Here is a 19,404-nt window from a genome sequence, read left to right as displayed (position 1 = left end):
ATGATCCTGGAGTCCCGGGATCGAGTCCCGCATCGGGCTCCCTGCCCAGCGGAGGGTCTGCTTCTCCCTCTGACCCTCCCCCTTCTCATGCTCTCTCTCTCTCTCATTCTCTCTGTCAAATAAATAAATAAAATCTTAAAAAAAAAATAGGTTAGTCCAAAAAATCACTTTTAAGAGTAGGTAAACATTATAGAAATTATCTAGTTACGATATCATCCTGTTCACTTATACCAAGCGTGGAATAAACTGTAAATGAAGCAATCCTTTTACTTAGTCACTCAAATTACCTGTCCACCCTGGTATTCTCTCAAACTCGTGTTATGTAACTAGTATTTTTTCTGCCATTCATCTTTTTTTCATGTTTTTGTTGTTGTTGTTGTTTAGCCTTTTGATTCAGCTTGTTGAGGTAACTTTGAATCTTTAATCTGTGTGTCATCAACATATTATCCCTTCCTCCCAAGTTGTTGACAGTGACTTCAATACACACATCTTCTCAGAGCCCTGGGGAAGTCTAAACCTATAATAAGTGAATACCAATTAGTTAATAACAATAATACTAGCAATAATTATTGCATATAATTAGTACATACTGAACCATTAGTATGTGCCAATCACTGTTCTATGCACTTTACAAGCAATATCCCATTGATTCTTCAAAATAACCTTATGAGGTTTACATACATTTTCTAAATGAAAAAAACTGAGGCACTGAAAAGTTAATTTTTAAGGTCGAAATAGCTAAAAAGTGGGGCACTGAATCTGACTTCAAGTGGGGGCCCATACACTTAACTACGAGGACATACTGCCTCTCAATTTGGAAGCATTTAAGTAATTAAATGGTACACTGATCCCAATAGTTTCAAACAATAGTTTAAACTTTTGCATAAAAAGTAAGCTAGTTCAATCAATGTAAACTTTTTTTTTCTTTTTTAAAGAATAAATGAGGTTGTATTGTACTTGATGCCCAAGAAGCACAACTCCTTAGTGAAATCCTGAGGTAGGTTTGTTCTGCAAAGGATTCAGAAGACAGGACTACCTTTGGGCAGGTGGCTGGAACCAAGTGGGATTGGTGCAGGTACCTGAATTCGCTGAGGTGAAGCTACCGCAGAGTCGGTGGAGATTATCTGGATGCGTGGGGAGGGGCTGGTCATCCCTGGAGATTCCGGCCGAGAGGTCTGTGTCCGTGGTACCTGTGGGGGAGAAGTGGGCTGGATCACAATGGAGCTCAGAAAAATGCCCAGTGGTAGCTGGGGACCATGCCTCTTGCTTTCACTGTGGCTTTGAGTAATAAACTTGAGTAGTTCTGGTGTTTGCACCCAGAACGACAAAGGAACTAATGAGATAATGCCACAGGATGGCTGTAAGAAAATACAATCTTAAAAGAGCTATTTCTAATGCTGAAAATGCAAAAACAAATAACCCCCCCATAAAACAAAAAAATTCCCACAAAAAACACAGAGGAATTTCAAATCTGCTCTATACAACTTTAAATAAATAGCTACTAGAGTAACTTTTTAGAAATGATCTTTGAATGTTTTCACTGTCTCCAAAACCAGCTGTAAAACACTCCTTTAAGATGATAGTTTCCAGAAGAAAGGCTCTCATAACACCATAAAGGATGGCAAAAAGAACCAGCACTACACTGAAAAACTACTTGTGAAAGAGTCCTGGTAATCCCCCAGTCCCACTGGGATGGGGCTGGGAAAAGCCCATCAATTATACAAAGGTCTGGAATTTAGTCAATACCCACCAAAGGCAAGGTTCAAGGTCCTGAGTGGTCATCTAGGCACCTGAAGTGGGCAGTTATTACTTTTCCTTGAATAAAAGTATATCATGGGGCACCTGGGTGGCTCCATTGGTTAAGCGACTGACTCTTGATTTCAGCTCAGGTCATGATCTCAGGGTCATGAGATCAATCCCCACATCAGCTCCACACTGGGCATTGAGCCTGCTTAAGATTCTCTCTTAAGGGGCGTGTGGGTGGCTCAGTCGGTTAAGTGCCTTCGGTTCAGGTCATGATCCCAGGGTCCTGGGATCAAACTCCATGCAGGGCTACCTGCTCAGTGGGGAGCCTGCTTCTCCCTCTCCCTGCTCATGCTATCTCTGTCACTATCTCTGTCTCTTTCTCTCTCTCAAATAAATAAATAAAATCTTAAAAAAAAAAAAAAGATTCTCTCTTAAGAGATTCTCCCTCTCCCTCTGCCCCTCCCCCTGGTTCGCATGTGCTCGCTCTCGTAAAAAAAAGAAAAAAAGTATATCATGAACCATGCTTTATAAGCTCTTCCAAAAAACAGGTGGGGGAACACTTCTCAATTCATTCTATGTAACCAAAACTAGGCAAAGACATCACAAGAAAACTACAGAAGACCAATATTCCTTATGAATATAGGTGCAACAATCCTCAATAAAACATTAGCAAACTGAATCCAGAGGCATATAAAAAATTATACATCATGAGGGTACCTGGGAGGCTCAGTTGGTTAAGCAGCTGCCTTCGGCTCAGGTCATGAACTCAGAGTCCTGGGATGGAGGCCTGCGTTGGCCTCCCTGCTCACCAGGGAGTCTCTTTCTCCCTCTCCTTCTGCCCCTCTCCCTCCTCTCATGCGCGCATGAGCTCTAATAAATAAAATCTTTAAAAAAAATTATACACCATGACCACGTGGGATTTACCACAGAAATACAAGGCTGGCTCACCATATGTATGTAATGTAATCTGCTGTATTAATAGAGGATAAAAGCCTCAACATCTCAATTGACACACAAAAACCATTTGACAAAATCCAACACCATTTCACAAAAAAAACCCATTCAACTACCTAGAAACAAAGTTCTCAATCTGGGGCACCTGGGTGGCTCAGTTGGTTAAGCATCTGCCTTTGGCTCAGCTCATGATCTTAGGTCCTGGGATCCAGTCCAATGTTGGGCTCCCTGCTCAGTGGGAAGCCTGCTTCTCCCTCTCCCTCTGCCCCTCCCCCCGCTCATGCACACACACTCTCTCTCTCAAGTAAATAAATAAAGAGTTCTCAATTGGATAAAGAGTATCTATAAAATACAGCTAACACAATACTTAATGGTAAAAGACTGATAGTTTTCTTTAAAAAATTTATTTATTTATTTGAGAGAGAGAGCATGTGCAAGAGTGGGGGTGGGGTGAAGGGGGGTTGGGAGGAGGGGCGGAGGGAGAGAGAGAATCTTAAGCAGGCTCCATGCCCAGCACAGAACTCTCACGGGGCTTGATCTCATGACCCCGAGATCATGACATGAGCCAAACCCAAGAGTTAGTTGCTTAACTGATTTGAGTCACCCAGGCACCCCAAGACTGCAAGGTTTCTTTTTCTTTTTTTTTTTTTTTTAAAGATTTTATTTATTTATTCATGAGAGACAGAGAGAGAGAGAGAGAGAGACAGAGAGGCAGAGGGAGAAGCAGGCTCCCAAGGAGCAGGGAGCCCGATGCGGGACTCGATCCCAGGACCCTGGGATCATGACCTGAGCCGAAGGCAGACGCTTAACCATCTGAGCCACCCAGGCGCCCGTTGTTTTTTTTTTTTTTAAAGATTTTATTTATTTATTCATGAGAGACAGAGAGAGAGAGAGAGAGTGCAAGGTTTCTAATTAAGGTCAGAAACCAAAGATTTCCCCCCTCCCTCCCAAAAAGTCTCTTAGAAAAAATAAATTCAGGAAAGCAGCAGGATACTAAGTCAACACAGAAAAATCAGTAGCATTTCTATACAAAATGAACAATCTGGAAAGGAAATTACAAAAAAAAAAATTCCATTGTGATAGCATCAAAAAGAATCAATTACTTAGCAATTAAGTTAACCAAAGAGGTAAAAAAGACCTGTATAATAAAATCTATAAAACACTGCTAAAAGAAATTAAAGATATAAGTAAATGGAAACATATTCTGTGTTCATGGACTGGAAGACTTAATATTGCTAAGATGTCAATACTACACAAAGTGATCTACAGATTTAATGCAACCCCTGTCAAAATACCAGTGTTTTTTGCAGAAACAGAAAATCCATCCCAAAATTCGTATGGAATCTCAAAGGACCCTAAACAGATAGCCAAAACTACCTTGAAAAAGAACAAAGCTGGAGAACTCACACTTCCTGATTTTGCTACAAAGTGAAAATAATCAAAACAGTGTGATATTGGTATAAAAACAGACATAAAGACCAAAGGAACAGACTAGAGATCCCAGAAATAAAACCTGGCATATAATGGTTAAATGATTTTTGATAGAGGTGTCAAGATCATTTGGTGGGGGAAAGGACAGTCTTTTCAACAACTGGTGCTGGAAAAACTGGCTATCCACATGCAAAAGAATGAAGTTGTACCTTTATCTAACACCATATACAAAAATTAACTCAAAATGGATCAAAAATCTAAATTTAAGACCTAAAGCTACAATATCCAGAATATACAAAGAACTCCTAAAATCCAACAACATAAAAAACCTAACCCAAATAAAAAATGAATAAAGGACTTGAATAGACATTTCTCCACAGAAGATACAAAACAGCCAATAAGCACATGAAAAGCCATTCAACATCACTACTAATCATTAGGGAAATAAAAACCAAAACTACATCAAAATGCCATCTCATGCATACTAGGATGGCTACTATCCAAAAAACCAGAAAATAACAAATGTTGATGAGGATGTGAAGAAACTGGAACTCTCATGCACTGCTGGCAGGAATATAGAATGGTACAGCCTCTTTGGAAAACAGTCTCACCAATCTTCAAAAGTTAAACACAGAGTTGTCATATGAACCAACAGTTTCACTCCTAGGTATATACTCAAGAGAAAAGCAAACACATGTCCACACAAAAATTTGTATAGTAATGTTCAGTATTATTCATAACAACTCAAAAGTAGAAACCACCCAAATGACTATCAACTGATGAATGGATTAAAAAAAAGAGTGGTATATCCATGCTATGGAATAGTATTTAGTAATAAAAAGGAATGAAGTACTGATACATGCTACAACATGGATGAAATCAGTCATAAAAAACCACACATATGATTCCATTCATATAAAATGTAATAGGCAAATCCATAGCTAAAGAAAGTAAATTAGTGGTTCCCAGGACTGAGGGGATGGGGGAAGGTGGAATAACTGCTAATAGGCATGGAGTTTCTTTGGGGGATGATGAAAATGTTCTGGAATTAGTGGTGTTGGTTGTTTAACACTGCAAATGTATCAAATACGTATCTTTTTTTTTTTTTTTTAAGTAGGCTCCATGCCCAGTGTGGGGCTTGAACTCACAACCCTGAGATCAAAAGTCACACGCTCTACCAACTGAACCAGCCAGGTGCCCCAAAACTATATACTTTTAAAGGGTGAATTTTATGGTAAGTGAAACAGATCTCAGTTTTATAAAGCACATCACAATTGATTAATTGTTGGGGGTAGTTATGAAAAGCTTTTTTCTTTCACAGCATTAATTTAACCAACCAAAAAGATTACATTATAAAGACAACAGAATACAATATTCTCATAGTGATATTCAGTTTAAAAAATGTTTTATGTAAATTAGGTCTGAGCTAAGATATAGGCAGGAAAGCCAAATCCTGCAAAATACATCTCCCAGTATCCATGTACACATATTTGCTAGCTCTGTTTATTTGTCATTATGAAGAAGAGACTGGCCAGTCACTTTATCAGAGCACATTCATTAAATCCTTCTTTAGTAATGAACATTTAGAATTTTTTTTGAATCTATTATTACCCTGCAAGTTAATTCTACCAATTTCAGATATATGGAATTCTTAACTGATAGAATAATATGCTAACTTTCTGATTTAGATACTCACTTTACCTGTAAGACATTTTAAAGCAATCAACATTATATGAGTACCACAGGCTATGGAATCAGATAGACCCGGGCTCTGAAATATGTACTGTCATCCTGAGCAAGTGACTTAAACCCTCTAAACTTCAATTTCCTCAAATTTAACATGGACATATTATGACTACTTTATGAGACTGATGTGAGGGTTACTGAATATGTTAAGTATTAATTCCATTCAATACATAGTAACTATCAATACTACCACAAGCTTCCTGAAAATTTTTCTAGAACCTGAGTTATAAACTGTGTATAAATATTGTTGTTACATGTGATAAAAGTGTAATAGTGAAGCTCTCCTTGGACAGAAAATTCTTTTTTTTTCTAACTATAAAAAAATATAAGGGGTACTGGGATGGCTCAGTAGGTTAAGCATCCAACTTGTGATTTCAACTCAAGTCATGATCTCAGGGTCATGGGACTGGGCCCCGCATCAGGCTCCATGCTTGGTGGGGAATCTGCTTGAGATTCTCTCCCTCCGTCCCTCCCCCAACTCATGCTTGTGCTCTCTTTCAAATAAATAAACCTTAAAAAAAAAAAAAAATTCAACCCTACCTCACATCATATACAAAAATTAGAAAACATAGGTGTAGAGTTTCTTAACCTTGGATTAGGCAATAATTTCTTACTATCACACTTAAAACACAATAAACAAAAGAAAAATACACAAAATGGACTTTGTCAAAATTAAAAACTTTTGTGCTTCAAAGGACACTATATAGAAAGTGAAAAGTAACCCACAGAATAGGAGAAAATATTTGCAAATCACATATCTTAAGGGATTTGTATCAAGAACATATAAAGAACCCTTATAATCAATAAGAATACCAAGAAACCATTTAGAAATGGGCAAATGGAGTCAAACAAACATTTCTCCAAAGAAAATATTCAAATGACCAATAAGCCCATGAAAATTGTTCAATATCATTAGTCATTAGGGAAATGCAAATCAAAACCACATTAAGATACCACTTCCCACCCCTTAGGATGGTTATAATAAAAAACAAAGATAACAAGAGTTGGCAAGGATGTGTAGAAACTGGAATTCTCATACACTGCTGGGGAGAATACAGAATGGTATGGACACTTTGGAAATAAGTATCAGTTCTGCAAATGGTTAAACATAAGAGTTGCCATACTATTTAGCAATTCTACTCCTAGGTATATACACCAGAGAATTAAAAACATCTGTCTACACAAAAATTTGTACATAAATGTTCATAGCAGCATTATTCGTAATAGTAAAAAAATGCAAACAACCCAATGTCCCTCAAGTGATAAATAAAATGTGGTATATACATATAATTAACATTATCCAGCCATAAAAAGGAATGAAATGGGACACCTGGGTGGCTCAGTTGGTTAAGTGTCTGCCTTTGGCTCAGGTCATGATCCCAGGGTCGTGGGATCGAGTCCCGCATTGGGCTCCTTGCTCACTGGGGAGCCTGCTTCTCCCTCTGCCTGCTACTCCCCCTGCTTGTGCTCTCTCACTACCCAGCCCTCCCACAAATAAAATCTTAAAAAAAAAAAAAAAAAAGGAATGAAGTACTGACTCAAGCTATATTGTGGATGAACCTTGAAAACATGCTGAGAGGCCAGACATAAAAAGGCCACAGATTGTCTGATTTCATTTATATGAAATGTCCAGAAGAGGCAAGTTAAAAAAAAACAAACAGAAAAACACCCCAAACAACCCAGAAAGTAAACAGTGGTTGCCTATGGCTGGGGAATAAGGAAACTGGGGGTAGGTGGGTGACACCCAAAGGGTGTAAGAGTTTCTTTTTTGTGATAATGAAAAACGTTCCGCAACTAGATAGTGGTGATGGCTACACAACCTTATGAATATAATAAAAGCCACAGAATTATATACTTTAGGTAACTGTATGATATGTGAATTATATCTTAATAGAGCTCTTAAAATTTTTTTAAATGAATGAAATCAACAAATAGAAAATTATTTAAGGAGTCAGGATAAAGGTCACCTTTAGGGAAGAGGGTACGGGCAGTAATTGGAAGGAGGAAGGAAATTCTATTCTGCCATTTTTTTTTTTTAAATAATCTCTATGCCCAACGTGGGGCTTGAACTCATGAGCCAGCCAGGTACTGCTCTATTCTGCTCTTAACCTGAGTAGTGTTTACATGGACATGTCCTCTGTGTGATAATTCACTGTGTCACACACTTAGGAACTGTGAACTTATGTACATTACAATAAAGTTTATTTAAAAGAGTAACAGTATTAAGAAGTATTTCATAGGGTCTCAAAGAAGCTTTCTATGTCAGTAAGCCGAAAAAGACTGTTGTCCATGCTTCACTTGAACCTGCTTTGCATTAACCCTCTGCTACCCTAGAGCTTGCTGCATGCTGGGTGTGCAGAGCAATCAAAAGTGGTTCTGCCTTAGAGCATCTGTTGGGGAAGACAGACGGCTGTAGTGGAAGCAGCACAGATTGGGTGCTAAGACTGCTTTTTGCCAGCTTCTGTGTGAGCTACAGTTTAAATTCTCTAGACTCTGGTTCCCTCACCTGTTCAAGGATATGCTTGCAAATTTTATGATTCCTTTTGTATGAGAAGCCCAAGTGCCTCTACAAATTTGCCTGAGAGGGGTATAGGTCATGTTGGCAATGGGCTCCCAATAGCTCAGTAACAAATTTAGATTACATGAACAACCCAAAATATCCCTTGAATTTAGCAGAGGAATGCTTAACTCTGGAGGTGACAGGTTAGTGGGAAAATATTTAGGATCTCCCCCCACCCCCACCCCGTGACCTTTAGAGAGAAGGTGTGTTCTAAGTGGCACCAGGGGCACCAGATATGATCTGGCTTGAAGGCAAAGTGATGCCACAATGGGACTGCTCGGAAATTCTTGCAGCTTATGAATTTAGAGCCTGGCATTATAAGTACACATTTAGGTGAGGAATCTACTTTTTTTCCAGAAGCATATTGCTGAATATCATTTAGCACAGTGATAAAAAGCCAATTTGGTAATAGGACATAAAAACATAGATGCAAATTAACTAGCGGGAGCATCTCCTTTCCATCCTCTCTTGCCTACCTTTTCAGTACCTGGTGTCAGTCTAGGCCTTAGCCTACTTTCTACTCCTTCAATCCGCTCAAGTTGCAAAGGACAGGATCATTAGTTCATACTGAGGTATAAAACGCCTGGCAACACCCAGATGCGCCTTATACCCTGGCCAGAACACTTACATTTTAATAGGAAAATGGCTAGTCCAAAGGACTCAAACCATAAGCAAGGAGGATGTGAAAGTATGTTTGGACATAGACCTTCCAGGGCATGGTCTCTGACTCACACTTAAAGGGTAAAATCAGCGGTTCTGCTTTGCATCTTTTCTAAAGTAAACCGTGTTAAGCGTCTGCCTTCAGCTCAAGTCATGATTCCAGGGTCCTAGGATCGAGCCCTGTGTCGAGCCCTGTGTCGGGCTTCCTGCTCAGCGGGAAGCCTGCTTCTCCCTCTCCCTGCCGCTCCCCCCTGCTTGTGCACGTGCTCACTCTGTCAAATAAATAAATAAAATCTTAAAGAAAAAAAGTTAACCATGCTCGCCCGACACACAAATGTTTACTGTCTAAAGAGTTTAATAAAAGCCCTGCTCCTCAGGCCAGCCTTTCCTGATTCCTCAAGTTGATATACAGGTCCTGTTCTGGGTGCTCGGAGTTCCTATATCTTAGCAGCTGCTCCTCCACAAGGCACCTACTGTAACTGCTTGGTTATGTCTACCTCAGAGGGCAGTATAAAACATTTCCTATTTCTCCTTTTATTCCCAAGGCCAGGTTCATTTTAGGGCCACAATGATTGCTTGGTGAATAAACATTTATTAATTTCAGGAATGAGTAAGAAGTCTGTTCTACAGTCCTTGATCCTGGGACTCTACTTACACCTTTTCTTCTCTTATTCTACTCTCATGCTTGTCTGCTAATCAGACACCCTGCAGGTACTGCACAACACCTGCTTTGACAGTTTATTACATAAACCCAAGGAGTACGGGCTTTCACTGACATACCTGCGTTTATGAGGCTGCTAGGAAAGTTCATACATTTACACCCTGGAGTAAGAACCTTCTCTATTCCATCATAAGATGACATTGCTTTGGCAGTTTTATAAGGAAAAAATTCTTAGGAAAAATTTCTGTGGTTTACATGCTAAAAGATGGACATCTAGGTTGAAGAGAAAGCCCACAGCATTGAGCTAAGGAGCAAATATTCAGAGTTTCTAAATCTATAATTTATTCTGAGTTTTGGCTGCAACATTCCCATGGGTTATTAATAGGGCAACCAAGTTCACACCCTGTGGGGAAAAAAGATCATGCAGACCTAATATGTTACAAATCTCAACCACGAACTTCCGACTTCTAAACATTCCCAGTGAAATAATGAACAATGTAAATACCTAAGTAGGGTAAAGGGTTTCAGCCATGGGATACCTTCAGTCTGAACTGAAATGCTCCACATCCTCCTTTTATTCTTATTTCAAAGGACCATTAAGTAATAAGTGTAGTGAAGGGTCAATGGGCAGAGTTAATCTCTCTTTGTTCTGCAACTTGCAGCATAGAGAGAAGCCGCCACAGGAGGCTGCCAGTCTTGAAAGTGCTCATCCCTTCCCTCATACAAAGGATTAGGACCTTACAGTGCCACGGTGTTGTGTTCCTAAAAAATAAATTCTCCTGATGACTGGTAAGTTAGGCTCTTCTTTATACTGCAGTCAATGAAGGATTCAAACCTGAACATTACAAGTCAGCCTCATTTATATCAGAACTGACTATGCAGTTTTTAAATTTGCCAGTTGATAATATGTTTAAAAAGATAAAATCACAGCCCTATATGTCTTGGCACAAAAAGATCCATACAGTCAACAATCATTAGCCACATTATGTAAAAACAATGAGGTGTTTACGAGCAACTCCTTGTTCATAAGCAGGTAAAACTCTTGAAAACAACAAACAAGTAAGCGGCTTTTGCCCCACCTGAACTTACCCAAATACAAGTTCCTATGAAGACATAATTTGCTAGGTGCTAAGCATAGCAACACACACTAAATTGAATTCCTTCAAAATACATAATAGGTGTCTAAATCCACTGCTATTTTACCAACTGCTCTAAAAACAAGTATCTATGAAATACACTGCATTACAAGGAGGCTTCCCCCAGAAACAGAATGAGAACAAAATTGCAGTCTTGTTTTTTTAGGACACTTATACTTACCATGCCAATGGCTCCCTGCAGCTTTATTTACATTTTTCCTCAGCAACCTCCCAGGCCAGAGAGCCCAACCCGAAGGGCCAAGGGATGGTTGGGGGAAATCCAGGCATTTGCTTTCAAACTGTCAGTACAGATTCCATTCACCAAAACCAGACAGAGCTGTTTAAAGATGCCCTCTCTATGACCCTGCTTGCTGAAGGTCAAGTACACTATCACTCCCTGTAACCATGGAAGCAAAATTGACATGTTCCTGCCGTTTCCCCAGCTGCTGAAGCAGTTTGTCTAATAATATGATTAATTGCTTCTAAGGAAGATGTACTTTGCTTTACAAAGTTCTCCCTTCACCTAGATTGTTGCTTTTGCTAAATGCACCATCCTCCCCCCATCCTCACCGGCTTCCCGTTAAAGACCACCCTTCCTGAACCAAGAGCTCCTGAGCATATTACCATGGAATCCAACCAACTCAAAACAGTTTTAAAACTAAAAAGAGTGGAGGGAAGATTTGGAGAATTCAGAGACACCGTGTTCTGCATATAGCATTTTGAACTTCACAGTACATCAAGACAACATTTTTTGAAGATACAGGGTCTTTGCAAGTTACTATTCTATTCAAAGGCAAGGCAACGTAACAATCTACATTACATACAAAACAACCATGAGAATAACAGCACTGGGCTCATTTAACAAATATTTTACTACACCCACCCAACATGTGCCAGGCATGTGAATTCAGGTTAGAGTTCTTGCCTCTGCAGCCTCCCATTCTGGCAGGAAGGTGAGCACATGTAGTCCTTGCAAAGGAGGGCATAGTAACTGGCTGCTCAATGGCTTCAAGTCTCAGTCTCAGCCCTCCCCCAAGGCCACAGCCGAAAGGGAGCTCCTGAGATCACATTTGAGGTGGGGCTGTAACTAATACTCAGAGCACCTGTGTCTAAGCCAAACTGTAGCCTTCTGTTTGACATGGGACTCACTACCTGTTTTAATACCTACAGTTTGGCTGAGAGACAGGTGAGCCCCTTGACTGGTAAAGAATGGATATATTTAACCTAAAGGTCAGAAGCAACTGAAATGTCTCAAACTAGGAGATGAGTTATGTTATACTCCCTTGATACAATACTATGTAGCTATGAAAAATGTTGATCGTGCAGGCTATGTTGCAACCTGTGGAAAGGATATTTACATTTATTCTGTGAAATAACATTCTGTGAAATCACACTGCTAAATTGTGTGCATGCTGTGATTACAACTGGATGACATGCATGTGAAAAAAAGACCAAAAAATACATTTATTCAATAAATTTTTATTTTTATTTTTTAAGATTTTATTTATTTATTTGACAGAGACAGATACAGTGAGAGAGGGAACACAAGCAGTGGGAGTGAGAGAGGGAGAAGCAGTTTTCCCACGGAGCAGGAAGCCTGAAGCGGGGTTCGATCCCAGGACCCTGGGATCATGACCTGAGCCGAAGGCAGACGCTTAATGACTGAGCCACCCAGGCGCCCCTCAATAAATTTTTTAAAAGATTTATTTATTTGAGAGCGCTCGCATGCACATGATGGGGAGGGGCAGAGGGGGAGAGAGAGAATCCCAAGCAGACTCCCTGCTGAGCCTGGAGCCCGACCCAGGGCTCGATCTCATGACCCCGAGATATGACCTGAGACAAAATTCAGAGTCAGATGCTTAACTAACTGAGCCACCCAAGTGCCCAATAAAGAAATCTTAGTATTGAGTGCTTACTGTGTTCTACGCACTGGAAAGTGTTTTAAATACTGGGAAGACAACAGCAAATGAAACAAAGTTCCTGCCTTTCTGCACTTTACATTCTATTGTGACAAAGATGTATATATGTTTGTCAGATAATGATAAGCACTTTGGAGAAAAGTAACAGTAACAAGGATAAAGAGTGACAGAGGTAGAATGGTTATACAAGGAAGGGATAAAGTAGTAAAATGATAGAGATGTGTAAAATTGTAGAAATATGGCTTCCTTCTCTCCTTTTCAAATTTTCCAGAATGTTTTACCACTTTCATAATCAATTAAAAAAAACCTATTTCCAAAAAAAATTACCTTTTAAAACTAGCAAATATTGTTAGAATTTGGTATTATGAACGATCTTATTTTTCACCCCGTCTGAAATACTGAGTGTTCTCCGTACTTTTCTTCATTTTAAAAAGAAAAACTCCTTTTCTATCCATTCAAGAAAACCTTTTTTTCATAAGATGATATATAAAATTTTACTGTGAGAAAGAATTCTCCTTGCCTACTGAAGAGATTTTAAAACTAGGCTGTATTTCTGCAATCACAAATCAAAATAAACGGAATCATCCTGGTAGGCAGCTAGTTACAGGGGAAACTCATTTCACTTAGAAGGCTAGCTCCTGTCTGGGTGGCTTTGGACAAGTCCCTTAATTGTTCTAAGCCTTTGTTTACTCATTTGTAAAATTGACATTGATACCTCTTACTTCACAGGACAATGGGAGGATTAAAATGAGGCAATAAAGTACAATGCATTATATAAACACAGAGCATTCCTATTATAATTTTGGAGGAAATCAAATGCGTAGAGCTAAACCTATCACTCTGAGTAAGATGTTAATCTCCTCCTATAGCAGATGGTCATTGTTTGTTTACAGACAAAATGGTTTCATTTCTGGGGCGCCTGGGTGGCTCAATTGTTGAGCGTCTGCCTTCCGCTCAGGTCGTGATCCCGGGGTCCTGGGATCAAGCCCCGCATCAGGCTCCCTGCTCGGCAGGAAGCCTGCTTCTCCCTCTCCCTCTCCCCCTGCTTGTGTTCCTTCGCTTGCTCTGTCAAATAAATAAATAAAATCTTAAAAAAAAAAAAATGGTTTCATTTCTAATCCCCCATTACCTATGACCAATAAAAGGATACAATCTCCAAAGTCTTGTTTCAAGTATCAGACACTAGGGGCGCCTGGGTGGCTCAGTCGTTAAGCGTCTGCCTTCGGCTCAGGTCATGATCCCAGGGTCCTGGGATGGAGCCCCGCATCGGGCTCCCTGCTCCGCGGGAGGCCTGCTTCTCCCTCTCCCACTCCCCCTGCTTGTGTTCCCTCTCTCGCTGTCAAATAAATAAAATCTTAAAAAAATAAAGCTACACACCTCAAATGCAGTGAGATTTTAAGAAAGGAGATGTTTTCTAAGATAGAACATTACTATTCTGCCCCAAGACATACATATCACAGGAAATTATTTTGGTACAATACTTCCACATAAGGTACATCATATTTACAAGGACAGCATACTTCTTCATTTTCTCCTGTTTGACAACTCCACTTGTCAACTCTTTTTCTCTTACCATACTACAAGTAAGTCTAGTCTTATTCATTATAACACTGATTTTATTCTAAGTCCACGGTGTGTATTTCATTCACAAAATAGCTTCATCTTCTTACTACTCTTAAGTCCTAACTTATTTAAATATGTGGAACTATATGAATTCTCTAATACACCTTCTATGATAGCTGTGACTGAGCATTTACATGAAATACATTACAATAAATTGCTTCTTTTACTTCTCTTGAAAATAGTTATTGTACTATACTGATTTTTTTGAAGTTATTTCTATATGAATGGGTATATTTAATATGAATATCACTTTGGTATAGTAAAAGGGTCACTAAGAAATACTGCAATAGGGACGCCTGGGTGGCTCAGTCGTTGGGTGTCTGCCTTCGGCTCGGGTCGTGATCCCAGGGTCCTGGGATCGAGCCCCGCATCGGGCTCCCCACTCCGCGGGAGGCCTGCTTCTCCCTCTCACACTCCCCTGCTTGTGTTCCCTCTCTCACTGTGTCTATCTCTGTCAAATGAGTAAATAAAATCTTAAAAAAAAAAAAAGAAATACTGCAAGAAAAAGGGGGTACTGCATCTGAAGGAACTGAAAACCCCCAAAACCCCCAAAAGGAAGGGTCACAAAGTATGTACTCAATGAGTGCTTGCTGAATCAACAACTGAGCTTATCAGTGGCCCAGCTACTTCCTGTATACAGGTTATGTGATTGCTGACAAAAACAAAAACACATCTTAGAAGATAACATTCTGCCCAGAAAGATTGTGATTCAGTGATTCTACTCCTAGTCTAGAGAAATACACCCACACGTGAGCTCAAGGAGACATCATACACAAAGATGTTTGTTGCAGCACTATTTATGTCTGAGAAAATTTGGAAACAACTCAAAAATGTGCTTCTACAGTAGAGTGGCTAAATAAGCAGAGCTCTAATTTATGTAATACTTATGATAGCAAAAAGAATGATATAGATTTGAGCAACGGGACTCTTGTACACTGCTGGTAGGAATATAAAATGGTATACTAATTAATCACTATATCTGAGACAAAGTAAAAAAAGCAACTTGCAGAACATCTTATCTAGTGTGATTCCATTTATGTTAAATTTAAAAACCTATATACAGTTGACCCTTGAAAAACATGGGTTTGAACTGTGTGAGTATACTTACATGTGAATTTTTTTTCCAATAAATGCAGTGTGGTACTGTAAACATATTTTCTTTTCCGTATGATTGTCTTTCTTTTTTTTTTCCTTTTTTCCCCCCAAATAAGTCTCAGTTTTTTTTTTTAAAGATTTTATTTATTTATTTGACAGAGAGAATGAGAGAGAGAGCACATGAGAGGGGGGAGGGTCAGAGGGAGAAGCAGGCTCCTCGCCGAGCAGGGAGCCCGATGCGGGACTCGATCCCGGGACTCCAGGATCATGACCTGAGCCGAAGGCAGTCGCTTAACCAACTGAGCCACCCAGGAGCCCTAAGTCTCAGTTTTAATAAGATCCTCTACACACACATTTGCTACTGACAATTTAAACAGCATAGCACATAAAAAAAATTTTATTACAATTTTTGAAAACCAGAAAATCTAGCATATGCACCCTGCCCTAATTATGCTCTAACCAAACCACCCAAAGTTTTCTGTGTATTCCTTCTGCACAAGTTACTTGGCTTCCAATTTGATGTTAGGTTTTCTCTTAATCATTTCAGGCTTCTCAAACACACAGGCAACATTCAAAACCTGTTAGTGCTTCCTTAGGTCAATAAAAAAGTGGAAGTATACTGAAGCCATTCAAATGCAAACTACAGGATTCCTCACAAATTACTGGTATCCCCAGGTAGAAACGATACAAAAAAGACAGCTTGTATCATAGATTATCAAAATATTGTACAGTTTGTCCTAACATAGAGCAGCTTTCCCAAGCTGCTGCATAATGATCCTAAAATTACTAGCGAGAAGCAGCAGCACAAGAATAAAGTCTAGGTTTCCATCGGCTGCATGTCATAATTGTTTCCATGCTGGTATCCTCAGAAAGATCTTTATGATACAGGTAATAATGACAGCTACATACATCTAAATCTTTCCACTCTTGATTCACCCTCAATTTCCTTCTGAAGCATGCATGGATCGCTGGTTGGGGTAGCACTGGTACTGAATCAATAGCATCATCCTTTCCATCCTTTCTTTCCAAGCAGTTAGCAAAGTCCTTACTCCACCTCTTGTCCTGCTGCTGAGGATGCGGTCAAAGAGCCCCTGTGGTTTCTTCTCTGTCCTGCTGTTGGGGTGGATATTCTGGTAGAGGGGAAGGAGTTTGACACTAGGGTCGAGAGTCAATTTACTAAAGTTCTTTATTAACACTTTGGAGATAGTTTGAGAGGCAGCTGAGCCTTCCTGGGAATTCTCTTCACTGGGCATCTGAGATGATCCCGGGGCCCAAGTTGGGTAAAGCTGCTTTGTCAAATCCATTGAAAGTCTCTCTCTCTCTCTCTTTTTTTTTTTAAGATTTATTTACTAGAGAGAGAAAAAGCAAGAGCAGGGGGAGGATCAGAGGGAGAGAAACTGAAGCAGACTCCCCACTGAGCATGGAGCCCAACACGGGTGTTCCCAAGACCCTGAGATCACAACTGAGCAGAAAATAAAAGTTGGACGCTCAACTGGCTGAGCCACCCAGGCACCCCTTCCTTACGATTTTCTTTTTTAAAGATTTTATTTATTTATTTGAGAGATGGAGAGAGTGAGAGCACATGTGCAGGGGGGGACGGGCAGAGGGAGAAGCAGACTCTCCACTGAGCAGGGAGCCTGGTCTGGGGCTTGATCCAGGAACTCTGGGATCATGGCCTGAGCTGAAGGCAGACGCTTAACCAACTGAGCCACCCAGGCATCCCTCCTTATGATTTTCTTAATAGCATTTTCTTTTCTCTAAATTACTTTCTTGTAAGAATATGATATATAATACATACAACATACAAAATATGTATGAATCAACTTTTATGTTATTTATAAGGCTTCCAGTCAACAGTAGGCTATTAGTAGTTTTTGGGGAGTCAAAAATTATACATGGACTTTCAGTTGTGTGGAGGTTGGCGCGGCACCCATAAGCCCCCATGTTGTTTAAGGGTCAAATGTATTTCTGTAGCTACATACACATGAACATAAATACTTAGGAAAAAAACCTGGAAGGTAACACACCAAGCTAAAACAAACTTCAAGAACTGCTATCATACAACCAGATTTTCTGACTATATTAAGTTAAAAAAAAAATTATAGGGGTGCCTGGGTAGCTCAGGTCATGATCTCTACGTCCTGGGATCAAGCCCTGCTTCGGGCTGCCTGCTCAGCGGGGAGTCTGCTTCTCCCTCTCCCTCTGCCTCTCACCCCACTCATGCTTGCTTGCTCTCTCTCAAGTGAATAAATAAAATCTTTTTTTTTAAAGATTTTATTTATTTATTTGACAGAGAGAATGAGATAGAGAGAGCATGAGAGGGGGGAGGGTCAGAGGGAGAAGCAGACTCCCCGCCGAGCAGGGAGCCCGATGCGGGACTTGATCCCGGGACTCCAGGATCATGACCTGAGCCGAAGGCAGTCGCTTAACCAACTGAGCCACCCAGGCGCCCAATAAATAAAATCTTTTAAAAAAAATTACAAAAGGTAATTATAAAAGCAAAACCTGGAACTATAAAATTGCTAGAGAAAACACAGGAGAAAATCTTTGTGATCTTGAGTTAGGTAAAGATTTTGATATGACATCAAAAGCATAATTCATAAAATAAAAAACTGATAAATTAGACTTCATCCAAATAAAAAAACTGTGTTCTTCAAAAGACACTGTTAAGAGAATGAAAAGATAAACCCACAGACTATAAGAAAATATTCAGAAACCATGTATCTGATAAAGGACATATACCCAGAATACATAAAGAACTCTCAAAATTTAATAACTCAAAAAAATTGGCAAAAGATTTCAACATATGAAAAATGATACATGGATGGCAAATACGCGCATGAAAGACACTCAACATTAGAGAAATGCAAAGCAAAACCACAATGAGGAGCCAGTAAACATCTACCAGAATGCCTAACATTAACAAGACTGGCCATACCAAGTGTTGGCAAAGCTGTAGAGCGACTAGAACTCTTATATACAACTGGTAGGAATATAAAATTTTACAAACTACTTTGGAAATCAACTGGGCAGTTTCTTAAAAATTACCATATATGACCCAGCAAGTAGCTATCTATCTCCTAGCTATCTATCCAAGAGAAATGAAAGCATATGTTCTCATGAACATTTGTACAGAAATGTTCATAACATCTTTATCTGTAGTAGTCAAAAAAAGTAAACAGCTCAAATGTCTATTCATTTAGGATAAAAGCGTTTATTGGGGGGCCCCTGGGTGGCTCAGTCAGTTAAGTGTCCGCCTCCTGATTTTAGCTCAGGTCATGATCTCAGGGTTGTGAGATTGAGCCCCGAACCAGCCTTCACACTCAGTGGGGAGCCTGCTTGAGATTCTCTCCCTCATCCTCTCCCTCTGTCCATCCCCCACTTGTGCACACATGCATGTGTACACACTCTCACAAATAAATTAATAAATCTTTAAAAAAAAGATGTTTATCCATTCAGGATAAAAAAACACCTTGCAGTATTTCCATACAATGGATACACCATAAAAAAATGCATGAACTACTGATACATATAAAACATGGATGAGTCTGAAAATAATTATGTGGAATGAAAGTCAGACAGTAAGGGGTACATACTGTATAACTTCTTTCACAGAAAATTCTAGAGAGTGCAAATCAATCTAAAACAATAGGAAGATAATCATTGGCTGCCTGGAAGTGGATATGGCTAGAGGTCTATTCAGGCGATAGTAGATAGCTCAATGCTTATACAGAAAAGAAGAAAGGCTGAGAAATCAATAAGCTAAGATCCATCCCAAGGATTTAGAAAAAGAATACCAAAATAAGTGCCAAAAAGCAGAAGGAAGAAAATAATAGAGACAATAATAATCAGAGATAAAATGATTCTCTCATG

General features: G+C 39.6%; 1 protein-coding gene across 6 annotated transcripts in view; it reads right to left on the bottom strand.

Moving 5' to 3' along the window:
• NR2C2 (nuclear receptor subfamily 2 group C member 2) overlaps window positions 1-19,404 on the bottom strand; it is a 97,411-nt gene that overhangs the window by 44,699 nt on the left and 33,308 nt on the right. For all 6 annotated transcript variants that reach the window (XM_034997597.1, XM_034997596.1, XM_034997598.1 and 3 more), the window contains one exon: window positions 1,080-1,190. In XM_034997597.1, the coding sequence (XP_034853488.1) occupies window positions 1,080-1,190 (111 nt within the window). The remainder of the gene's footprint in view (window positions 1-1,079; window positions 1,191-19,404) is intronic.

The sequence above is a fragment of the Mirounga leonina genome, unplaced genomic scaffold, assembly GCF_011800145.1.
Source record: "Mirounga leonina isolate KUSES-001 unplaced genomic scaffold, KU_Mleo_1.0 Mir_94, whole genome shotgun sequence".
In the NCBI taxonomy this organism is placed as follows: domain Eukaryota; kingdom Metazoa; phylum Chordata; class Mammalia; order Carnivora; family Phocidae; genus Mirounga; species Mirounga leonina.
Note: the sequence above shows the minus strand (reverse complement) of the source record. Positions and strands in the feature narration are given on the sequence as shown.